General features: G+C 34.4%; 4 protein-coding genes and 1 long non-coding RNA gene across 5 annotated transcripts; all 5 read left to right on the top strand.

Annotated features, from left to right (window-relative positions):
• Nucleotides 1–4036: 4036 nt before the first annotated feature.
• Nucleotides 4037–4680, top strand: LOC120579551 (uncharacterized). The gene is made up of 2 exons (XM_039831976.1): nucleotides 4037–4337; nucleotides 4426–4680. Exons 1-2 carry the CDS (start codon nucleotides 4110–4112, stop codon nucleotides 4678–4680), a joined length of 483 nt encoding a protein of 160 aa, XP_039687910.1. The 5' UTR covers nucleotides 4037–4109.
• A 1483-nt stretch (nucleotides 4681–6163) lies between these two features.
• On the top strand, nucleotides 6164–6807 carry LOC25490648 (uncharacterized). The gene is made up of 2 exons (XM_013604268.3): nucleotides 6164–6464; nucleotides 6553–6807. Exons 1-2 carry the CDS (start codon nucleotides 6237–6239, stop codon nucleotides 6805–6807), a joined length of 483 nt encoding a protein of 160 aa, XP_013459722.2. The 5' UTR covers nucleotides 6164–6236.
• A 1483-nt stretch (nucleotides 6808–8290) lies between these two features.
• On the top strand, nucleotides 8291–8934 carry LOC120579550 (uncharacterized). The gene is made up of 2 exons (XM_039831975.1): nucleotides 8291–8591; nucleotides 8680–8934. The coding sequence occupies exons 1-2, from the start codon at nucleotides 8364–8366 to the stop codon at nucleotides 8932–8934; spliced, it is 483 nt and encodes a 160-aa protein (XP_039687909.1). The 5' UTR covers nucleotides 8291–8363.
• A 5719-nt stretch (nucleotides 8935–14653) lies between these two features.
• LOC120579440 (uncharacterized) lies at nucleotides 14654–15079 on the top strand. The gene is made up of 3 exons (XR_005645270.1): nucleotides 14654–14695; nucleotides 14825–14947; nucleotides 15038–15079. It is a non-coding gene; the product is annotated as an uncharacterized lncRNA (long non-coding RNA).
• A 2565-nt stretch (nucleotides 15080–17644) lies between these two features.
• Nucleotides 17645–19919, top strand: LOC112420143 (ATP-dependent DNA helicase pif1-like). Its single transcript, XM_039831974.1, has 2 exons — nucleotides 17645–18119; nucleotides 18256–19919. The coding sequence occupies exons 1-2, from the start codon at nucleotides 17645–17647 to the stop codon at nucleotides 19917–19919; spliced, it is 2139 nt and encodes a 712-aa protein (XP_039687908.1).
• Nucleotides 19920–20179: the final 260 nt, after the last annotated feature.

Below are 20179 nucleotides of genomic sequence, written 5' to 3'. Positions count from 1 at the left end.
TAACTATAACTTTTTGTTTTTGTTTTTGTATCTGTCCAAGTACTCTGAAACAGATCATATGTTAGCAAGAGATACATGCTTTACTAGAAGTAGGGTAAGCCAAGATTTTTTATTTTTTTTTATTAATCAACTAGATAGATTTTCTGCGTTTATGTTTGGTTGGACGAATAATTGAATTATATTTGCTGCTAAAAATGTTTAAGATCTTGAATTCCTTTTGTGGCTGTAAATAATATATTTGCATTATTTAAGTACTTTTACTTTTCATGCTTATGGTCCTGCATTTTCTCTGTTTATATTGCTTTCTTTAGAATGAAAGGTAAGTTAGCTTTCTTCTAGAACTTATTTGGTCACTTGACTTTAATTACATTTTCATTTCACCGATGGACGGAAAATAAAATGGATTCAGACAAAGAAGATTTTGTTTTCTTTGGAACACTGATCAAATGTGAGGAAGGTTCGATCAGCCGCAAAAATAAAACCATTGCTCAGTCATCCCATCAACTTCAAACTCTCCCTATTTGGCTATACTCCTGCAAATTCATAGTTCGATGGTTTGATATGTTATTTACTAGGTTACTACTTAGGAATCACAACAACAACAAAAATTGAAAAGAAGTTTCTGGGTTATTTTAGTTTGAACACTGAAGTGTATATTAATATCATATATTACACATTATTGTATTTTCTGCACCGTAGTTATAATTTTGTGAACGATAGTTCTGTTTGGTGGATAATGTAAAATGCACTTGACATATATAAAAGCGGTAGCATTTATAGCTTAACATGGAGATGGTGCTTATGTTATCTTCTTTATTGTAGTTTATGGATTTATGTGAGTTTGGATGATTGCTATTTTGTTCTTACTTGCCCCTGGCCTTGCATTTATCCATTTGATGTATGGGAATTGGATTTGTTTTCAGTAGTAGATGCACTAGCACGTTTAGGAGTACTGAAGGAGGAGGGCTTTGGAAATTACCGGTCCGTTGCAGCAGAAAGTATTAAAGATGATAAACGGATTAGTGAAACGAAGTTCTGCTGCTGTATGTAAGTGCTACTACTGCACTATCACATTTGGTGTATTGCTTGCAACATGTAAGTGCAACTGCTGCAAATTATGCAGTCTGTGCAAGCTGTGTTCAGGCCAGATCAGATTAATACTGATCTGTGAAGGCTGATTCACAGTGCATCGACAAATTTTTCATGACTGTTTCTACGCCTTTCATTGCATTCACACAGTTTCTATGTCTGCTTTGTGTGCATAGTTGTTACCATATAGGTTCTTCTACACCTTGGAAAGCATCTTAGTGATGATTCACTCCATTGAGGTAATTCTCGGATGTGCTTATCATATGGGATGAAATCATTCTCTGAATTTGAGAACAACTAAATAGTTTATTTTTCTTTGATTTTGACAATTGTGAAATTGTATGATATCAAATTTGATTGCTTTATGGTGTTGTTTGACTGCACTGAAAGTGAGTATGAGAGAGATTCCATGCTATGCAGATAGTGCATCTACCATTTTGTCTAATTTAGTATCTGTTACACGTCATTCCTTTTGCTGGTTTGACTGCAGATAGTGCATCGTTCCATTTTGTCTAATGTAGTTGTTGTCTATTTTGTTTGAGAGTTGGTTCTTCAGCTTGACTTTTATGCTTTTCTGGTGCAGTATTTTGCTGGTTTTCAATAGTAAGCGATGTCCAATTTTGCAATGTTTTTTGTTGCAATTAGGTTGGGTTTCATGTCTATTTTGAGGCAGGAATAATGGATGTGTCTGTGTAATGCTCTCTATTTATGTGAAATTAGAATTCCAGTCCTAAACATGCCATTTTCATATAAAGCATGAAGGAAGGAAGGTATAAAATTTCCACCTTGGTGACAAGCTATTGGCTCTATAGACAGTGAAATGACTTGGATCACGGAGAAAACAATCAAATTTGTGGAGAACCTTAAATATGTATAAGTTAAGATTTCTGCAAAAAGTATAAAAAATGATCAAGTAGTGATTAATCGGTCAGCAATTTTCCTATTACAGCATCCAGCAAAAACTATTCCAAACTTAGGCTGCTTTTGCTAAAGATAAAGTCTTATACTTTAGATAATTACTAACATATATAAGATTCATTATCTCGTTGAAAGTCTTATATTTTATGACTATTAATCTGTATTATGTATTGAACCTTTTTTGGTAGCAGCTATTTAAACATTGAAATAGTACATGATTATTAAGGTTTGCATTCTATTTTCTCCTTGAAGACATGTTTTGTGTTTTCTTATACATCAGCTGCCGTATAATTTCTTATATATGCGTGGAATGGCTATCAACATATGAAGAAAAAGAGCAAGTTAACTAATTAGAAGTATTTGCATTTGCATTTCATTTCTAACTGTAATTTCATTTGCATCTAGTTAGTTAGAATAGTGATGAGCTGGCACTAATGTGTATATAACTGAATGTAATGAACCTTTACAAGTTAATGAAAATCAGTTACAAGTTTTCTTCATTTGGAGCTTTTTCTCTCTTAACCATGGTGGTTCATTCTTCTCTGAATGGCTTCTGTCATGTTACAGTATAATTTTTGTTATATTTCTGTCATGTTGCTGTATAAGTTCAGCTGAAACTCATACCAGTCGGGCCATGGTATATGTATATTAGTGCGTTGAACTATAACTTGCTGTTTCCTAATGGAACCATGTTGACACATAACTAAAACATGAAAACTGATATTCTGCTTGATAACTTTCAAGGTTGATTTGCATAATAAAGCAGTATTCAATAATTTATCTGTTGTTATTACTTCCTAATCCACTTTTTGAGATTTGGAACAAATGTAATTGCCTTTTCATTTCAATAGCGTTGTTTAAGCAAAATCTACAAACCATTACTCCCTCCATTCCTTTTCTTTTGATGTTTTAGCTCTTGACACAAGTTTTAAGGAGTAATTAAAGTATATAAACATTTGTGCGTTTTTTACTTAAATGTCCTTATTTATCATTAAATTCACATGTGATAAACCAAAAGTCACAACTACTTTAATAGTTTATTGTGTTTTCCAACAAGGGTAAACTTGAGAAAACAATAATAAATTCACTAAAACATCAAAAGTTTTGGAATATAGTTGAAGTTCTAAAACATCAAAAGAAAAGGAATGGAGGGAGTAGTATGTTTCAAGGTGCAATAAACACTGGTGTTTGTTTCAAGGTTAAGAATGACATTCCCGGGAATACATGGCTAGGGAATGATTATACCCATGTTGTTATGAGGTTGAGGAAAAAAATATTCCTGGGTATAAAGGTTCCTGGGAATGGAGTAACTTCCCATAACTTCCATTATTCCCATGAATTTATTCCCATGTAAAGGGATGGAAATGTGCATTCCCATGATATTATGCATAAATTTTTAAAAAAAATTGTAACTTCCAATTTTTCCAGGAATGTCAAGTTATTTACCAAACACTTTTTTTAACAAATACCCAAGAATCAAATTTTCATATTTTCATTCTCGGGTATGTTATTCCTAGGAATAATTTGTGTTTCCCAAAAACAAACGCCCCCTAAAGATTTTGATATGGTTCCTTAGCTACAAATTACGGAAAGGGAAAAGGCTTAATTAATATAACAAATTAACGCGCATATGTATTTAACGAGTTGAAGAAATAATCTTCGTAATGTATCGCAACAGAATATTTTAATGAATTTCAAGTAGTTTCTTGAACTATATATGTCCCGTGCAGCAGCACGGGTGAGAGATCTAGTGCCATTCAATCTCATCCTTTATATCTAATGTTTGCAAACATGCAAACCCTAATTCCCAACCTCTAACCCTACTTTTTTGGCTCCATTTTATCGTGACCGTTAGATCATTTTAGTTAGGAAGATTAGCACATCAGCCGTTAGATCATTTTATCCCTCCTAGACTACCTTGATTAAAGGACATTGGTTTAAAATTATTATTGAACTTCCCATCCACAATTAATTGTATTATACCTTTCTCTGACTGGTGAGGCTAACAAATTCAAATGAACTACACCAGTGGCATATACCTTACAAGGGGATGGTGTGCACTGCGTGATTTCTACAAAATCAAACTTGGTGCTTGGGTAACAATGGTATTTGTTGGAAATGGCAGGTTTGAGATAAGCTTGGAGGATAGGGTTGGGGACAAGATACAAAGTCCCATATTTAATCCACCAATGAACTTCGTTATTGATCGTTCATGGCTGCCTTTCCAAATGATGGATGCTGTTCCAACTGCTTATGTGCATTCTGATATTAGCTTCCTATATTCATATGAGAAGAAGTTGTCTGCTACTGAGTTGGATTCTGGCTGGATGGTGGGTGCATTAACCTTCCTTTTTGCCTGATGTTAAATAGCCTCTATGGTCATATTGTGAAAACTAAAATTATTTGTATTATTTTTAGGTTCTTGCTTTTTTCGGGTTTTGCAAGCTGACTTTGTGCAAGGGTACTACTTCAATCAATTTGGTGGACGAGTGTGGGAACAAATGGATGTGCACGGTGGTTTACGGTACCAGGCCTTATAAACACTTTAAGATAGGTGGTGGATGGAAGCGGATGGTGGATGCACGCGGACTTGGTATAGGCTGCATTGTTAAGCTTGGTGCACCTGCTGATGGGAGCAACCAGAAATTATATTTTAAGGTTATTCGTCATTAGTGTTACAGTGAAGACGGTGCTTGGGAGATACAGTTAACTTTGGCAGTTTTTGTTTGAGTTTTGTAAAACATTAGTGTTTCTTAACGGTTGCTAGCCCTTTTCGTTCAGTTATTAGTTTTTTGTACTATGCCATGAGATTTGGCTTTATTGTAGTTCTTGAACATCTGCTTTAATTTAATGTCATATGGAGATTATGTTTTCATTGTGTTTTGGCAATTTAAGATTTGCTCCTTATAGTTGATATGTTGTTTATCGGTTTTTGTTTTTGTTGTAAATCAATTGACCAAATCTGGAAAATAGAAAAAAGAAAAATAAGCAAGAGTATTCTTTCAGTTAAAAAAAAAAAAGAAAGAAATTATACAAAATATGCAGGATTGGATTTGCTTCCTGAATGGCCGTGGTCAATTAATTGTGTAGCCAAAAAAAAAAAGGAAACAATATATTAATATAGTTATTTTGTAGAAATCATAACAAATTAGACCTTCAAAAAAGGAAGATCATGCATCTTCAGTTCTAATTAGTCGTGGAAATTATATGATTACCATATATATTGTTTTGTTTTTTCTTCCTTAAAAAAATATAAAATTGTGAATGGCCGTGGTCAATCAATTGTGTAGCCCAAAAAAATAGGAAACAATATATTAAATTTTTATTTTATTGAAAGTATAACAAATTAGACCTTAAAAATAGGAAGAGCATGCTTCTCCAGTTCTAATTATCAGTGGAAATTAAATGATTTTTTTTTTGGTCAAGAAATTAAATGATTACCATTACCATATATATTGTTTTGTTTTTTCTTCCTTAAAAAAAAAAATTGTGAAATTAATCTTTCCTATGCAGTAGGCAGAGTTAGTGCTCATTCAAACTGTTTTCAACACAAATTATTTTAAACGTGATCATGAAAATGTATATGCAGCCAATATTTATTATGGAAAGCATTGAGGATATCATAAGCCACAACAATAATCTTTTCTATTCAGCAGGCAGAGTTAGTACTCATTCAAACTGTTTCCAACACAAATTGTTTTAAACGTGATCATGAAAATGTAAATGCAGACAATATTTATTATGGAAAGCATTAAGGATATCATAAGCCACAACAATAATTTTGGATGTCGTGCAAAAAAATTTCTTTCCTGTGTATCTGTGCCTATTTTACATTAACTGTTTTGTGTGGAATGGGGATAATCTATGAGAAGTTTTAAGGTCGCATTAACTGTTGTGTTGTTTCTAATGTTTGCAAACATGCAAACCCTAATTCCCAACCTCTAACCCTACTTTTTTGGCTCCATTTTATCGTGACCGTTAGATCATTTTAGTTAGGAAGATTAGCACATCAGCCGTTAGATCATTTTATCCCTCCTAGACTACCTTGATTAAAGGACATTGGTTTAAAATTATTATTGAACTTCCCATCCACAATTAATTGTATTATACCTTTCTCTGACTGGTGAGGCTAACAAATTCAAATGAACTACACCAGTGGCATATACCTTACAAGGGGATGGTGTGCACTGCGTGATTTCTACAAAATCAAACTTGGTGCTTGGGTAACAATGGTATTTGTTGGAAATGGCAGGTTTGAGATAAGCTTGGAGGATAGGGTTGGGGACAAGATACAAAGTCCCATATTTAATCCACCAATGAACTTCGTTATTGATCGTTCATGGCTGCCTTTCCAAATGATGGATGCTGTTCCAACTGCTTATGTGCATTCTGATATTAGCTTCCTATATTCATATGAGAAGAAGTTGTCTGCTACTGAGTTGGATTCTGGCTGGATGGTGGGTGCATTAACCTTCCTTTTTGCCTGATGTTAAATAGCCTCTATGGTCATATTGTGAAAACTAAAATTATTTGTATTATTTTTAGGTTCTTGCTTTTTTCGGGTTTTGCAAGCTGACTTTGTGCAAGGGTACTACTTCAATCAATTTGGTGGACGAGTGTGGGAACAAATGGATGTGCACGGTGGTTTACGGTACCAGGCCTTATAAACACTTTAAGATAGGTGGTGGATGGAAGCGGATGGTGGATGCACGCGGACTTGGTATAGGCTGCATTGTTAAGCTTGGTGCACCTGCTGATGGGAGCAACCAGAAATTATATTTTAAGGTTATTCGTCATTAGTGTTACAGTGAAGACGGTGCTTGGGAGATACAGTTAACTTTGGCAGTTTTTGTTTGAGTTTTGTAAAACATTAGTGTTTCTTAACGGTTGCTAGCCCTTTTCGTTCAGTTATTAGTTTTTTGTACTATGCCATGAGATTTGGCTTTATTGTAGTTCTTGAACATCTGCTTTAATTTAATGTCATATGGAGATTATGTTTTCATTGTGTTTTGGCAATTTAAGATTTGCTCCTTATAGTTGATATGTTGTTTATCGGTTTTTGTTTTTGTTGTAAATCAATTGACCAAATCTGGAAAATAGAAAAAAGAAAAATAAGCAAGAGTATTCTTTCAGTTAAAAAAAAAAAAGAAAGAAATTATACAAAATATGCAGGATTGGATTTGCTTCCTGAATGGCCGTGGTCAATTAATTGTGTAGCCAAAAAAAAAAAAGGAAACAATATATTAATATAGTTATTTTGTAGAAATCATAACAAATTAGACCTTCAAAAAAGGAAGATCATGCATCTTCAGTTCTAATTAGTCGTGGAAATTATATGATTACCATATATATTGTTTTGTTTTTTCTTCCTTAAAAAAATATAAAATTGTGAATGGCCGTGGTCAATCAATTGTGTAGCCCAAAAAAATAGGAAACAATATATTAAATTTTTATTTTATTGAAAGTATAACAAATTAGACCTTAAAAATAGGAAGAGCATGCTTCTCCAGTTCTAATTATCAGTGGAAATTAAATGATTTTTTTTTTGGTCAAGAAATTAAATGATTACCATTACCATATATATTGTTTTGTTTTTTCTTCCTTAAAAAAAAAAATTGTGAAATTAATCTTTCCTATGCAGTAGGCAGAGTTAGTGCTCATTCAAACTGTTTTCAACACAAATTATTTTAAACGTGATCATGAAAATGTATATGCAGCCAATATTTATTATGGAAAGCATTGAGGATATCATAAGCCACAACAATAATCTTTTCTATTCAGCAGGCAGAGTTAGTACTCATTCAAACTGTTTCCAACACAAATTGTTTTAAACGTGATCATGAAAATGTAAATGCAGACAATATTTATTATGGAAAGCATTAAGGATATCATAAGCCACAACAATAATTTTGGATGTCGTGCAAAAAATTTCTTTCCTGTGTATCTGTGCCTATTTTACATTAACTGTTTTGTGTGGAATGGGGATAATCTATGAGAAGTTTTAAGGTCGCATTAACTGTTGTGTTGTTTCTAATGTTTGCAAACATGCAAACCCTAATTCCCAACCTCTAACCCTACTTTTTTGGCTCCATTTTATCGTGACCGTTAGATCATTTTAGTTAGGAAGATTAGCACATCAGCCGTTAGATCATTTTATCCCTCCTAGACTACCTTGATTAAAGGACATTGGTTTAAAATTATTATTGAACTTCCCATCCACAATTAATTGTATTATACCTTTCTCTGACTGGTGAGGCTAACAAATTCAAATGAACTACACCAGTGGCATATACCTTACAAGGGGATGGTGTGCACTGCGTGATTTCTACAAAATCAAACTTGGTGCTTGGGTAACAATGGTATTTGTTGGAAATGGCAGGTTTGAGATAAGCTTGGAGGATAGGGTTGGGGACAAGATACAAAGTCCCATATTTAATCCACCAATGAACTTCGTTATTGATCGTTCATGGCTGCCTTTCCAAATGATGGATGCTGTTCCAACTGCTTATGTGCATTCTGATATTAGCTTCCTATATTCATATGAGAAGAAGTTGTCTGCTACTGAGTTGGATTCTGGCTGGATGGTGGGTGCATTAACCTTCCTTTTTGCCTGATGTTAAATAGCCTCTATGGTCATATTGTGAAAACTAAAATTATTTGTATTATTTTTAGGTTCTTGCTTTTTTCGGGTTTTGCAAGCTGACTTTGTGCAAGGGTACTACTTCAATCAATTTGGTGGACGAGTGTGGGAACAAATGGATGTGCACGGTGGTTTACGGTACCAGGCCTTATAAACACTTTAAGATAGGTGGTGGATGGAAGCGGATGGTGGATGCACGCGGACTTGGTATAGGCTGCATTGTTAAGCTTGGTGCACCTGCTGATGGGAGCAACCAGAAATTATATTTTAAGGTTATTCGTCATTAGTGTTACAGTGAAGACGGTGCTTGGGAGATACAGTTAACTTTGGCAGTTTTTGTTTGAGTTTTGTAAAACATTAGTGTTTCTTAACGGTTGCTAGCCCTTTTCGTTCAGTTATTAGTTTTTTGTACTATGCCATGAGATTTGGCTTTATTGTAGTTCTTGAACATCTGCTTTAATTTAATGTCATATGGAGATTATGTTTTCATTGTGTTTTGGCAATTTAAGATTTGCTCCTTATAGTTGATATGTTGTTTATCGGTTTTTGTTTTTGTTGTAAATCAATTGACCAAATCTGGAAAATAGAAAAAAGAAAAATAAGCAAGAGTATTCTTTCAGTTAAAAAAAAAAAGAAAGAAATTATACAAAATATGCAGGATTGGATTTGCTTCCTGAATGGCCGTGGTCAATTAATTGTGTAGCCAAAAAAAAAAAGGAAACAATATATTAATATAGTTATTTTGTAGAAATCATAACAAATTAGACCTTCAAAAAAGGAAGATCATGCATCTTCAGTTCTAATTAGTCGTGGAAATTATATGATTACCATATATATTGTTTTGTTTTTTCTTCCTTAAAAAAATATAAAATTGTGAATGGCCGTGGTCAATCAATTGTGTAGCCCAAAAAAATAGGAAACAATATATTAAATTTTTATTTTATTGAAAGTATAACAAATTAGACCTTAAAAATAGGAAGAGCATGCTTCTTCAGTTCTAATTATCAGTGGAAATTAAATGATTTTTTTTTTGGTCAAGAAATTAAATGATTACCATTACCATATATATTGTTTTGTTTTTTCTTCCTTAAAAAAAAAAATTGCGAAATTAATCTTTCCTATGCAGTAGGCAGAGTTAGTGCTCATTCAAACTGTTTTCAACACAAATTGTTTTAAACGTGATCATGAAAATGTATATGCAGCCAATATTTATTATGGAAAGCATTGAGGATATCATAAGCCACAACAATAATCTTTTCTATTCAGCAGGCAGAGTTAGTACTCATTCAAACTGTTTCCAACACAAATTGTTTTAAACGTGATCATGAAAATGTAAATGCAGACAATATTTATTATGGAAAGCATTGAGGATATCATAAGCCACAACAATAATTTTGGATGTCGTGCAAAAAAATTTCTTTCCTGTGTATCTGTGCCTATTTTACATTAACTGTTTTGTGTGGAATGGGGATAATCTATGAGAAGTTTTAAGGTCGCATTAAATGTAGTGTGTTGTTTCCAGTGCTTGCATTTTCTATATATAAAGGATTCATTCCTTTCTTTGACATACACGTATTACTTTTACAATTACAAAGTAGCAGTTTCTAATCTCAAGTTTGACAGACTGTTTAACAATGGCTCCTATCATCACTCCGGTATCCTCAATTGTTGCTGGAAAAATTAACATCAAGCTTCATGTGCGTGTTATCAACCTTTGGACGGTTCCAGATTTTTCAAGGCCAACTGAGGACAACTTCATTCATTTGCTTCTAATTGATGAAAAGGTAAACTATGATGAAAAATTTATATCTACAATAGAAATTCGTATAAAAATTAATTTGGGCATGTAACTTATTGTTTGTTGAAACATGCAGCTTGGAAAGATTCAAGCAACCGCCAAGAAAACCCTCATTCCTAAGATACGATCATTGGTTCAAGATGGGGAAGCATATGAGATTCAGAATGTGTTGGTTGCTCACAATGAGATTAGGTATAGATGCACTGGCCACAGGTGGAAATTGAATATGATAGATCAAACAAAATTCACAAAGATTGATTGCAACACAATACCTGCGTACCATTTTGAATTTGTGCCTTTCAAGGAGATACTTGAATCAACCAAGGAAGATAGACATGTTGGTAGGGAAATATGGCCTCCCTACATATGATAAAAAAAAGTGTATGTATCTTTACCTTTGACTGTTTATCTAATGCTCTAATGCTTATGTTCAGATGTCATAGGACGTGTGGTGGAGAGAGATTCCTTGAAGGAGAAGGAAGTTCTTGGAAAAAAATCCATGGTACTTGACATAACTTTGGAGGATCCTGAGTAAGTGTATATATCTATGTCCATTTCTAATATATATTTTCACACTTAAATTTTGTTTCATAGATTAAATGCGCTCCTAAATATATAAACAAATGTATATGTCAAACATTCAGGGGCAATAGGATCCACTGTTCTTTGTGGGACACCTACGCTATTAGGATGGATGCATATCTCACCGTCCATGATCCGAATTCTCCAGTCATTGTTGTAATCCATTTATGCAAGCTTAAAAAATATTATACCACAATGGGTATTTCAAATGCTTTTTATGGAACGAAACTAATTTTGGATGATGATCATCCTGTTGTTAAAGAATTTCTTTCTAAGTAAGGATCTAATATTGTTGATGTAAAATATTTATCAATTTAATCATCACTGCAAATTGTATGTGCATTTATACTTTATTTGTGAATTATCAGGATTGATGGTGCTGATGTTGAGGTTACACAGGGTGTAAGTCAAATTACCGGATCAATGATTGTTCCATTAGCTGAAGATATGCTTCAGTCAAGAATGATGACTATCGAGGACTTAATCGAGTCGTCTTATGTATAATACACAATCTGCTTATTTATTTTAATTTCCACCATCTATAAATACACAATTCTGATTGTTTACTCTGTATAATTCATTGGCTGTTTTATTGTTTGTGAGCAGCAATGTGTGGTAATAGTGCTTGCCTCTATAATTGATATTGAAGCAGAATATAGCTGGTATTATGATGCATGTACTAAATGTGCTGGTAGGATCAAAATTATTGCTGGAAGAATGTTTTGCCCAAGGTGTAACCAGAGCAGGAATGCTGTTCCTAGGTAAGTAGTAAGTAATTATTTCTTCAACTCGTTAAATACATAGCTGGCGTAATTATGGTGTGAAGAGGACAACAGATGATCCTGATCTAATAAGCCAGTTTTCTAAGCGTCATAATCTCAAGGTATACTTTCTTTCTATAAAAAAGAAATTTCCCTTTTAATGTGTTTTATTGGTAAACCTGTATTTCTCATAGCATTGTTCAAGTGCAGATAACCATTGATGATGATGAAGATTGCGGTGAAGATGTTGCATTAACCCAGGCTGCTGTTCTGTCCGAAAATGTATACACTCTTAACCCATGCTGTGTTTTTTATCATGGTCCTTCTTTTTTGCATAGTGACGATTAACTCATCAATGAATCTCTTAATGTTTTGAGCAAACAGGTTAAGATGATTGAAGGTGGTGACTCAAACAAAACTGAGCTAGACCAGAAAGAATGTGAGAAAACACCATGTAGCAAGTCTGGAGAAAAAAGATCTGCTGATGCTGATGTATCTGTTGAGGTGGGAATTGATATTCTTGGAGAAAGGTCAATCAACAAACCACGTAAGCTCAAAAGTGTTAAGATTGAGAAAGCGGCTTGATGAGGAACGTGACAGTTTAACTGATTATGTACTGTTTAATTGAATCCAGATTTTGTCGTCATTCTGGATCAATTTAATTTAATTAGTTTCTTTTTGCTCAATTCCCTTTTTTAAGTCTCATGTTGTTCGAATCAAGTACTGGTGCCATATATGGCCTTTTTATCTTTATGTTTTATGAATTTGGTTTGTTGTGGATCTATTCAAATATCGCATTTCAATTATGTCTGTCACATTTTTATTTCCATTTAGCTTCTGATTATGTTTGAAGGTAATTGTTGCCTTCAACTTTGATTTTTGTGAGTGATGCCAATGCAACAACTCATATGTTTATGTACTTAAATCAAACCAGGTTATTCAGTTTTACGTTTCTTTAGCACTTTGCTATATGAGATTCTGCTATGTATGCCATGCTTCTATAATTGAAACCTTTGTCTGTATGTTAAGTCCTAGGGGAACATATATGAAGTATTAAGAGAATGAAAATTATAGAAGTCCTATGAGTACATGGAATCGTAATTTACCTATGCTCTATAATTTTCAAATAATGTTGCACATGGAATCGTAACTGATTAGTAGCTTAAAAACCGAGAGAATAAAAATGTTGGACGAAGTAGTATGTATTTTTGTTTTAAATCAGTTGAGCAATCTTACCCAATAAAATTAAAATTCTTTATATTTTCTTTGAGTCTACCCGTGCAAATAAGTAGCAAAGAAAAACAATTGATATGGTTGCTTTAAACTTTGTTTAAGTCAAAATCTGAAATTATTATTTAAGTCAAAATACAACCAATTATACCATAATACCATAAAAATAGGAATAAACATGGAAAATTTTGGACGTAATTACAGTGGTGCATAAATTGATTACCATTTTTAGTGTTTAATTTTTTTTTTTGTTACCAAATTCACTAAATGTCAATATATAAAAATAATCCTTCAATTAATATAGAACTAATTGGGGAGTCCTCTTAAAAATAAAAAATTATCACTAATTGGGGAGTCAAAAAATGAATGTACGTATGCATGCTTTTATGCTAATTAGGCGGTTCACAACAATTAGTTACCTTGCTCAAAAAAAAAAAAAATAGTTAATTTCCACTAATAATTAGAACTAAGAAGCATGCTCTTCCTTTTTTTAAGGTCTAATTTGTTATACTTTCAATAAAATAACAATTTAATATATTGTTTCCTAATTTTATGGGCTACACAATTGATTGACCACGGGCATTCACAATTTTATATTTTTTTAAGGAAGAAAAAACAAAACAATATATATGGTAACCATATAATTTCCACGACTAATTAGAATTGAAGATGCATGCTCTTCCTTTTTTTAAGGTCTAATTTGTTATGATTTCTACAAAATAAATAAATACCGGATTGGTCTATGATGTCATGTGCAAGCATTATGAAGCAGACTCTTGAGTTTTTACCATAGAAAATAACATCATTGTTATTAGATAATTAGGCGTCTATTGAGTTTCCCACTGCCAACCTGTCATTTATTGTTGTGGTTATCAATTACAAGCAAAATCAACCAGATTATGCCTTTTTTCATGTTGTCTTTTGCGTTTCTCAATACATTGGGACAAATCTGCTATAATCTTTCCAGTTGAATTATGCAGTAAAACTTCTGGTTTATACATATTTACCATTTAACCTGATATTACTTCCCATTGAATGACCTCAACAACATATGACTCTGCAATCATGTCTGAAAGAGATGCTGGCGAATTGGTGCCTAAGAAAAGGCAAAAGGTTCTCAATAATCCATTGTCTGACATTACTAACGGTGATCATTCTGAACTCTTTGCTTTATTATTATGCGTGTGTAAGAGCTAATTTGTAATGTGAAATCTTTTCTCCTATCGATTACAGTTGTTGCTTCATCTAATAAACCACATTTGATGGGACAATCTACAATTCGAAGACTAGCACCTGTCAAATCTGGAAAATACACACTCAGGCATTTACCAAGTTCAAATGTATCTAATGATATTTATGGAGCACAAAAGAAAAAAGAAATACTCCAGATGGAATGCAGCGAAAATGGGGAAGATCCTGATGTTCCAAACAACACACACGGTATGGTTACATGTCAATATCTGAGAATCATCTTTCAGTTAATATCCAACATATTGGATAATAAACAGATTACTTCTTATAGAGTACATTGGTTTAGGCGTTGAAATTACTCTGATGCACATTTTTTTCATATAGCAGTTTCCCTACAGGATACAATCAACAACTTTGGAATACATCCAATGGAAACAAAATGCAATGAGAATGGCAAAATATTTGAGATACCTGACAATGATTGTGGTAATTAATTTACACCTTCAACCTCAAATTTAATAAGTTAAACTACCTTATTATCGAAGTGTTTATAGCATACTTTTTGTGAATTTTGTTCTGACATTTTTGTTTCCAATATAACCATTTCTATCACAGACAAATATCTAGGAAGCACATCCATAGCTTTTAATCGTGATTTCAATGAATATGGGAATCAAGATTGTGACGAAGACTGCGATGAGAACTATGAACGCGACGACATCCCTTTCAATGATATTGGTATTTTCTCTATATTGTTTGCTATTCTCAATGGCAGGACTTCTAACGAATTACTACTAACGAATAATAACTTAATGAATGTTTAACCAGCGGATGATGTCGACATCATGGATGCAGAAGCTGATGCAGACGATACATGTAAGTGTAATTGGGAAACACATTATATAGAGTTGTTCATTAGTACAAGCTTATTCTTTCCAAGGGGACCTCTATAAATTTGACATTGTTTTGTTATCATTCTATTAAAAGTTGCTGTACCATTTGTAGTGTACTTTCAAATTGGAGAGCCGCGTTTTACATGCGAATTTTGTGGGGCATTAATGTGGTACGAAGAGAGGGTAAACAAGCAACGTGATACATCAAATCCGGAGTTTACAATGTGCTGTATGCAGGGAAGGATAGAAATTGCACCGTTTAAAAGACTGCCTCAACCACTGTATGATTTATATCATAACAATGACAGAAAAAGCAAGTTTTTCCTAGAAAATATACGATCATTCAATTCCATGTTTGCATTTACTTCTATGGGGGGGACTATAGATACAACAAGGAATAATGGTAAAGCTCCGCCTGTATTCGTCCTAAATGGAGAGAACTACCACCGTATCGGAAGTTTGCTCCCAAAAGACGGTGACCAACCAAAGTTTGCTCAGCTGTATATCTACGATACAGATAATGAGATTCAGAATAGAATGTCGTGTGTTAGGTAACTTACTACAGGATTTTATGTTTGGTTAACACGTGTTTGTCATGCTACAAGACATTGTTATATTTTATTTTGCTCCTACTAACATTTTCGTTATTTTAATGCAGCATGGAAGATGATAAAAACTCATTAAAAAGAGATTTAGTCAAAGAGATACGACATATCCTCGACCGATCAAATTCATATGTCCAATCTTATAGGATGGTCCGTGATAAGTTATTGGAAAACAATGCTCCGACCATAAAGCTGCGAATTCTCGGCAAGAGGGGTTACGATGGTAGACGTTACAATTTGCCCACCGCTTCCGAGGTGGCAGCTTTGGTTGTTGGGGATTACGATGCCGCTGATTTCGAACGAGACGTTGTGGTCGAAGAACGATCAGGTTTGCTTAAGCGTATATCAGTATTTGAAACATCTTACTTGCCATTGCAGTATCCTTTGATATTTTCAAGAGGTGAAGATGGTTTTCGTAGGGATATCAGGTTTAGCGACAGACCTAAGAAGAAGCCTATTAATCGAACATACGTTTCAATGAAAGAGTGGTTCGCATATAAGATCCAGCAGAGAGATATTCAACATTCACAATTGTTGTTTTCTAGACGTTTGTTGCAACAGTTTTGTTGTGACGGGTATAGTATGATAGAGTCATGGCGATTAAAGTGGTACAGAGATCATCAGAAAGAAGTCAGAGCTGACATGTACAAGGGTTTGAGAGAAGCAGTTCTTAGAGGAGAAACAGATCCGGCCAGTGCAGGAAAGCGAGTGGTGTTGCCTTCTTCGTTTGTCGGAGGGGCACGATATATGATACAAAATTACCAGGATGCCATGGCAATATGTGGATGGGTGGGCTATCCTGATTTGTTTATAACTTTCACATGTAACCATAAGTGGACGGAGTTAGTTGATTTTCTAAAGAAACATAATCTCAAGCCAGAGGATCGACCAGATTTAGTCAGTCGTATTTTCAAAATAAAGCTTGATCATCTAATAAAGGAGATTAAAAAGGGCAAAATTTTTGGGAAGGTTAAAGCAGGTAATTTTTTTTTTTTTAATGTGGTTTTGCGTTTTTGTAGTACAAATATCATATATCTTCTATATTTTGAATGTAATCACAATTCAACATCCGAGAAAAGATGTTACCACAAAAAAAAAATCACATTTTTTTAATGGAACTCACAATGTTAATTGTTATTGCATTTTAAAATGTTCTATTTATTTATATGATTAATATATACCTGATCACATTTATTTTTGTCCTTTTCAGTCATTTATACTATTGAGTTCCAAAAACGAGGTCTCCCGCACGCTCACATCTTGGTTTTTCTACGGCCAGAATTTCGGATTCTTCATCCTAACAACATTGATAAGATTATATCGGCAGAGATCCCTAATAAAGACCAGGATCCTCAACTCTATAGCATTGTTACATCTCTCATGATACATGGACCTTGCGGAAAGCAGAATAATAATTCGCCATGTATGCTGAATGGTAAGTGCACTAAATATTTCCCGAAAAAATTTGTTGACATAACGGTGATTGATTCAGACGGTTACCCTGTGTATAGAAGAAGGAACAATGGTGTATCATTAAAGAAAGGTGAATCTTTTGTAGATAACAGATATGTTGTGCCCTACAACCGTAAATTACTGTTAAAGTATAATGCACATATAAACGTTGAATGGTGTAATCAGTCCCGGTCTATAAAATATCTGTTCAAGTACGTTAACAAAGGACACGATCGGGTAACTGCAACATTTTACCAAGGCGGTAATGAATGTTACGACGAAATAAAGATGTACTACGATTGTAGGTACCTCTCGGCATGTGAAGCGGTGTGGCGGATTTTTTCCTTTGATATTAATTATAGAGAACCATCGGTTGAGCGCTTAAATTTCCACTTGGAAGGCGAGGAACCAGTTGTTTTCGAAGATCATGAGGACTTGGAAAATGTAGTAAAAAAACCACACATTCGTGACACTAAGTTTCGTGCATGGATGGAGGCAACCAAAAGTATCCCGAGGCTAAGGATCTAACATATGGCGAGTTTCCATTAAAGTTTGTTTGGAAGCAAACAGAGCATAGATGGACACCAAGGCAACGAGGGCTTTCTATTGGTCGAATTCATTTTGTGCCGCCTGGAAGCGGTGAGAAATTTTATCTAAGGACCCTGCTGAATTATGTAAAAGGTCCTGTTTCTTACGATGATATCAAAACAGTTGGAGGAGTTAAATACAACAGTTTCAAGGAGGCATGCTTTGCTTTGGGCCTGTTAGACGATGACAATGAATTCATAAATGCTATCAACCAAGTATCTTTTTGGGGGACTGCCGAATATATGCGTCGTCTATTTGTCATGTTGTTAGTATCAAACCAATTTTCTCGACCAGAAGTTGTTTGGGAGAAGACTTGGCTGCATTTGAGTGATGATATGTTGCATCGTCAAAGATTGGCATTGCGTGTGCCAGGTAAACACATTTATTATTGAATTATTATTATTGTTTTTTCCCTTATTTTATGTTATGGACCAACTGATGTCAGTAGGGTGACATTATGTTATAAGAAAACTCTATGACCATTTTCTATATTATCTATTACATGCAGATTTAGTATTGGACGACGATCAATTAAAAAGCTATACGCTTGCAGAGATCGAGAGATTGTTGCAGAGTCACGGCAAGAAAATGAAGGATGATTACCCAACTATGCCTGTGACTGATGTGTCCCTTATCCATGAGTCACGTAATAGGTTGATATATGACGAGATGAATTATAACCAACATATTCTTGAACAAGAGAACGAGCGGTTAATGTCCACAATGACATTTGAACAAAAACAGGTGTATGACAAAATAATGGCGAGGGTTGATGCCAAACAGCCTGCAATTTTCTTCCTATACGGTTACGGCGGTACCGGAAAAACATTTATATGGAGAGCATTGTCATCTGCCATTCGGTCAAGGAAAGAAATTGTATTGACAGTTGCGTCCAGCGGTATCGCAACCCTACTTATACCTGGAGGAAGAACAGCACATTCTAGGTTTGGTATTCCTATAATCGTTGATGAAATTTCAACTTGCGGCATACATCCTAAAAGCCCGTTGGCTGAGTTGATATGTAAGGCAAGCCTAATTATTTGGGATGAAGCGCCAATGATGCATAAACACTGTTTTGAAGCACTTGACCGAAGTTTGAGGGATATTCTTCGTGTTCAAAATAATGGAAGGACGGATATCCCGTTCGGTGGCAAAGTTGTCGTGCTAGGTGGTGATTTCAGACAAGTTCTTCCAGTGATAGCGAAAGCCAATAGACAAGAGGTGTGTAACTCATCAATAAATTCTTCACATTTGTGGCGTTTCTGCGAGGTGTTAACATTGTCAACCAACATGCGCCTTTTACATGGTTCTTCAAATTCTGATATTCAAGAGAGGAAAGAGTTTAGTGAGTGGGTTTTAGGCATCGGAGATGGTACTATTGGAGAAGAGAACGATGAAAATATTCAGATACAAATTCCAGAAGACCTACTTATACATAGTTCAGGAGATCATATTGCTGCCATTGTTGATCACATTTATCCATCGTTGCTAGATAACATGTATGATCATTCGTTTTTCCAAAATAGAGCTATACTAACTCCAAAAAATGTCACGGTTGAAGAAATAAATGAGTATGTAATGTCTCTTATACCTAGAGAAGAAAAAACCTATTTGAGTTGCGATAGTCCCCTTGGTAAAAATGCATCAGCTACCAGGCCGGATGACATACACACACCTGAGTTTTTGAACACAATTAATGCCTCAGGTATCCCTAACCACAAGATAAAATTGAAGGTTGGCGTTCCTGTCATGCTTCTACGCAATTTAGACGCTACGGCTGGTCTATGCAACGGTACTCGATTAATAATAACGAAGATGGGCAGATATGTGCTTGAGGGCAAGGTAATAACAGGCAGCAACATTGGAGATATAGTTTATATACCGAGATTGTCGTTGAGTCCATCGGATACAAGAATTCCATTTAAGTTTCAGCGTCGACAGTTCCCTATATCGGTTTCATTTGCAATGACGATCAACAAAAGTCAAGGGCAATCATTGAAAGAAGTTGGAGTATACCTTCCTCAACCGGTTTTTTCCCACGGACAACTATATGTTGCGGTGTCAAGAGTTACATCAAGAAAAGGATTGAAGATATTATGCACAGATGAAGATGGCAATTGTATGAGCACTACATCAAATGTGGTGTATAAGGAAGTCTTTCGCAATTTGTAATGATGAACCAGACGATAACTTTACACATGAACAGGTAGCTGCTAATCTAATAAGTAATAGAAATTAACATTCTTTTTTTTCTCTCACACTTGCAGCTGATATATTAGGTTGTTTGTGGTTTTGTCCAGGGCATTATTTCTCCTCTTTGCTTCCCATTTTACCCCTTCTCTTATACACATATGTCAAGTTAATGTTGAGTTCAAGGTAAATACTGAAATATTATAATAAAGCATATAAATGATTATTTAGTTGTGCTCATG

The sequence above is a fragment of the Medicago truncatula genome, chromosome 3 (genome assembly GCF_003473485.1).
Source record: "Medicago truncatula cultivar Jemalong A17 chromosome 3, MtrunA17r5.0-ANR, whole genome shotgun sequence".
Lineage (NCBI taxonomy): Eukaryota > Viridiplantae > Streptophyta > Magnoliopsida > Fabales > Fabaceae > Medicago > Medicago truncatula.
The sequence above is the reverse complement of the archived record's forward strand: the minus strand, read 5'-3'. Positions and strand labels throughout refer to the sequence as shown.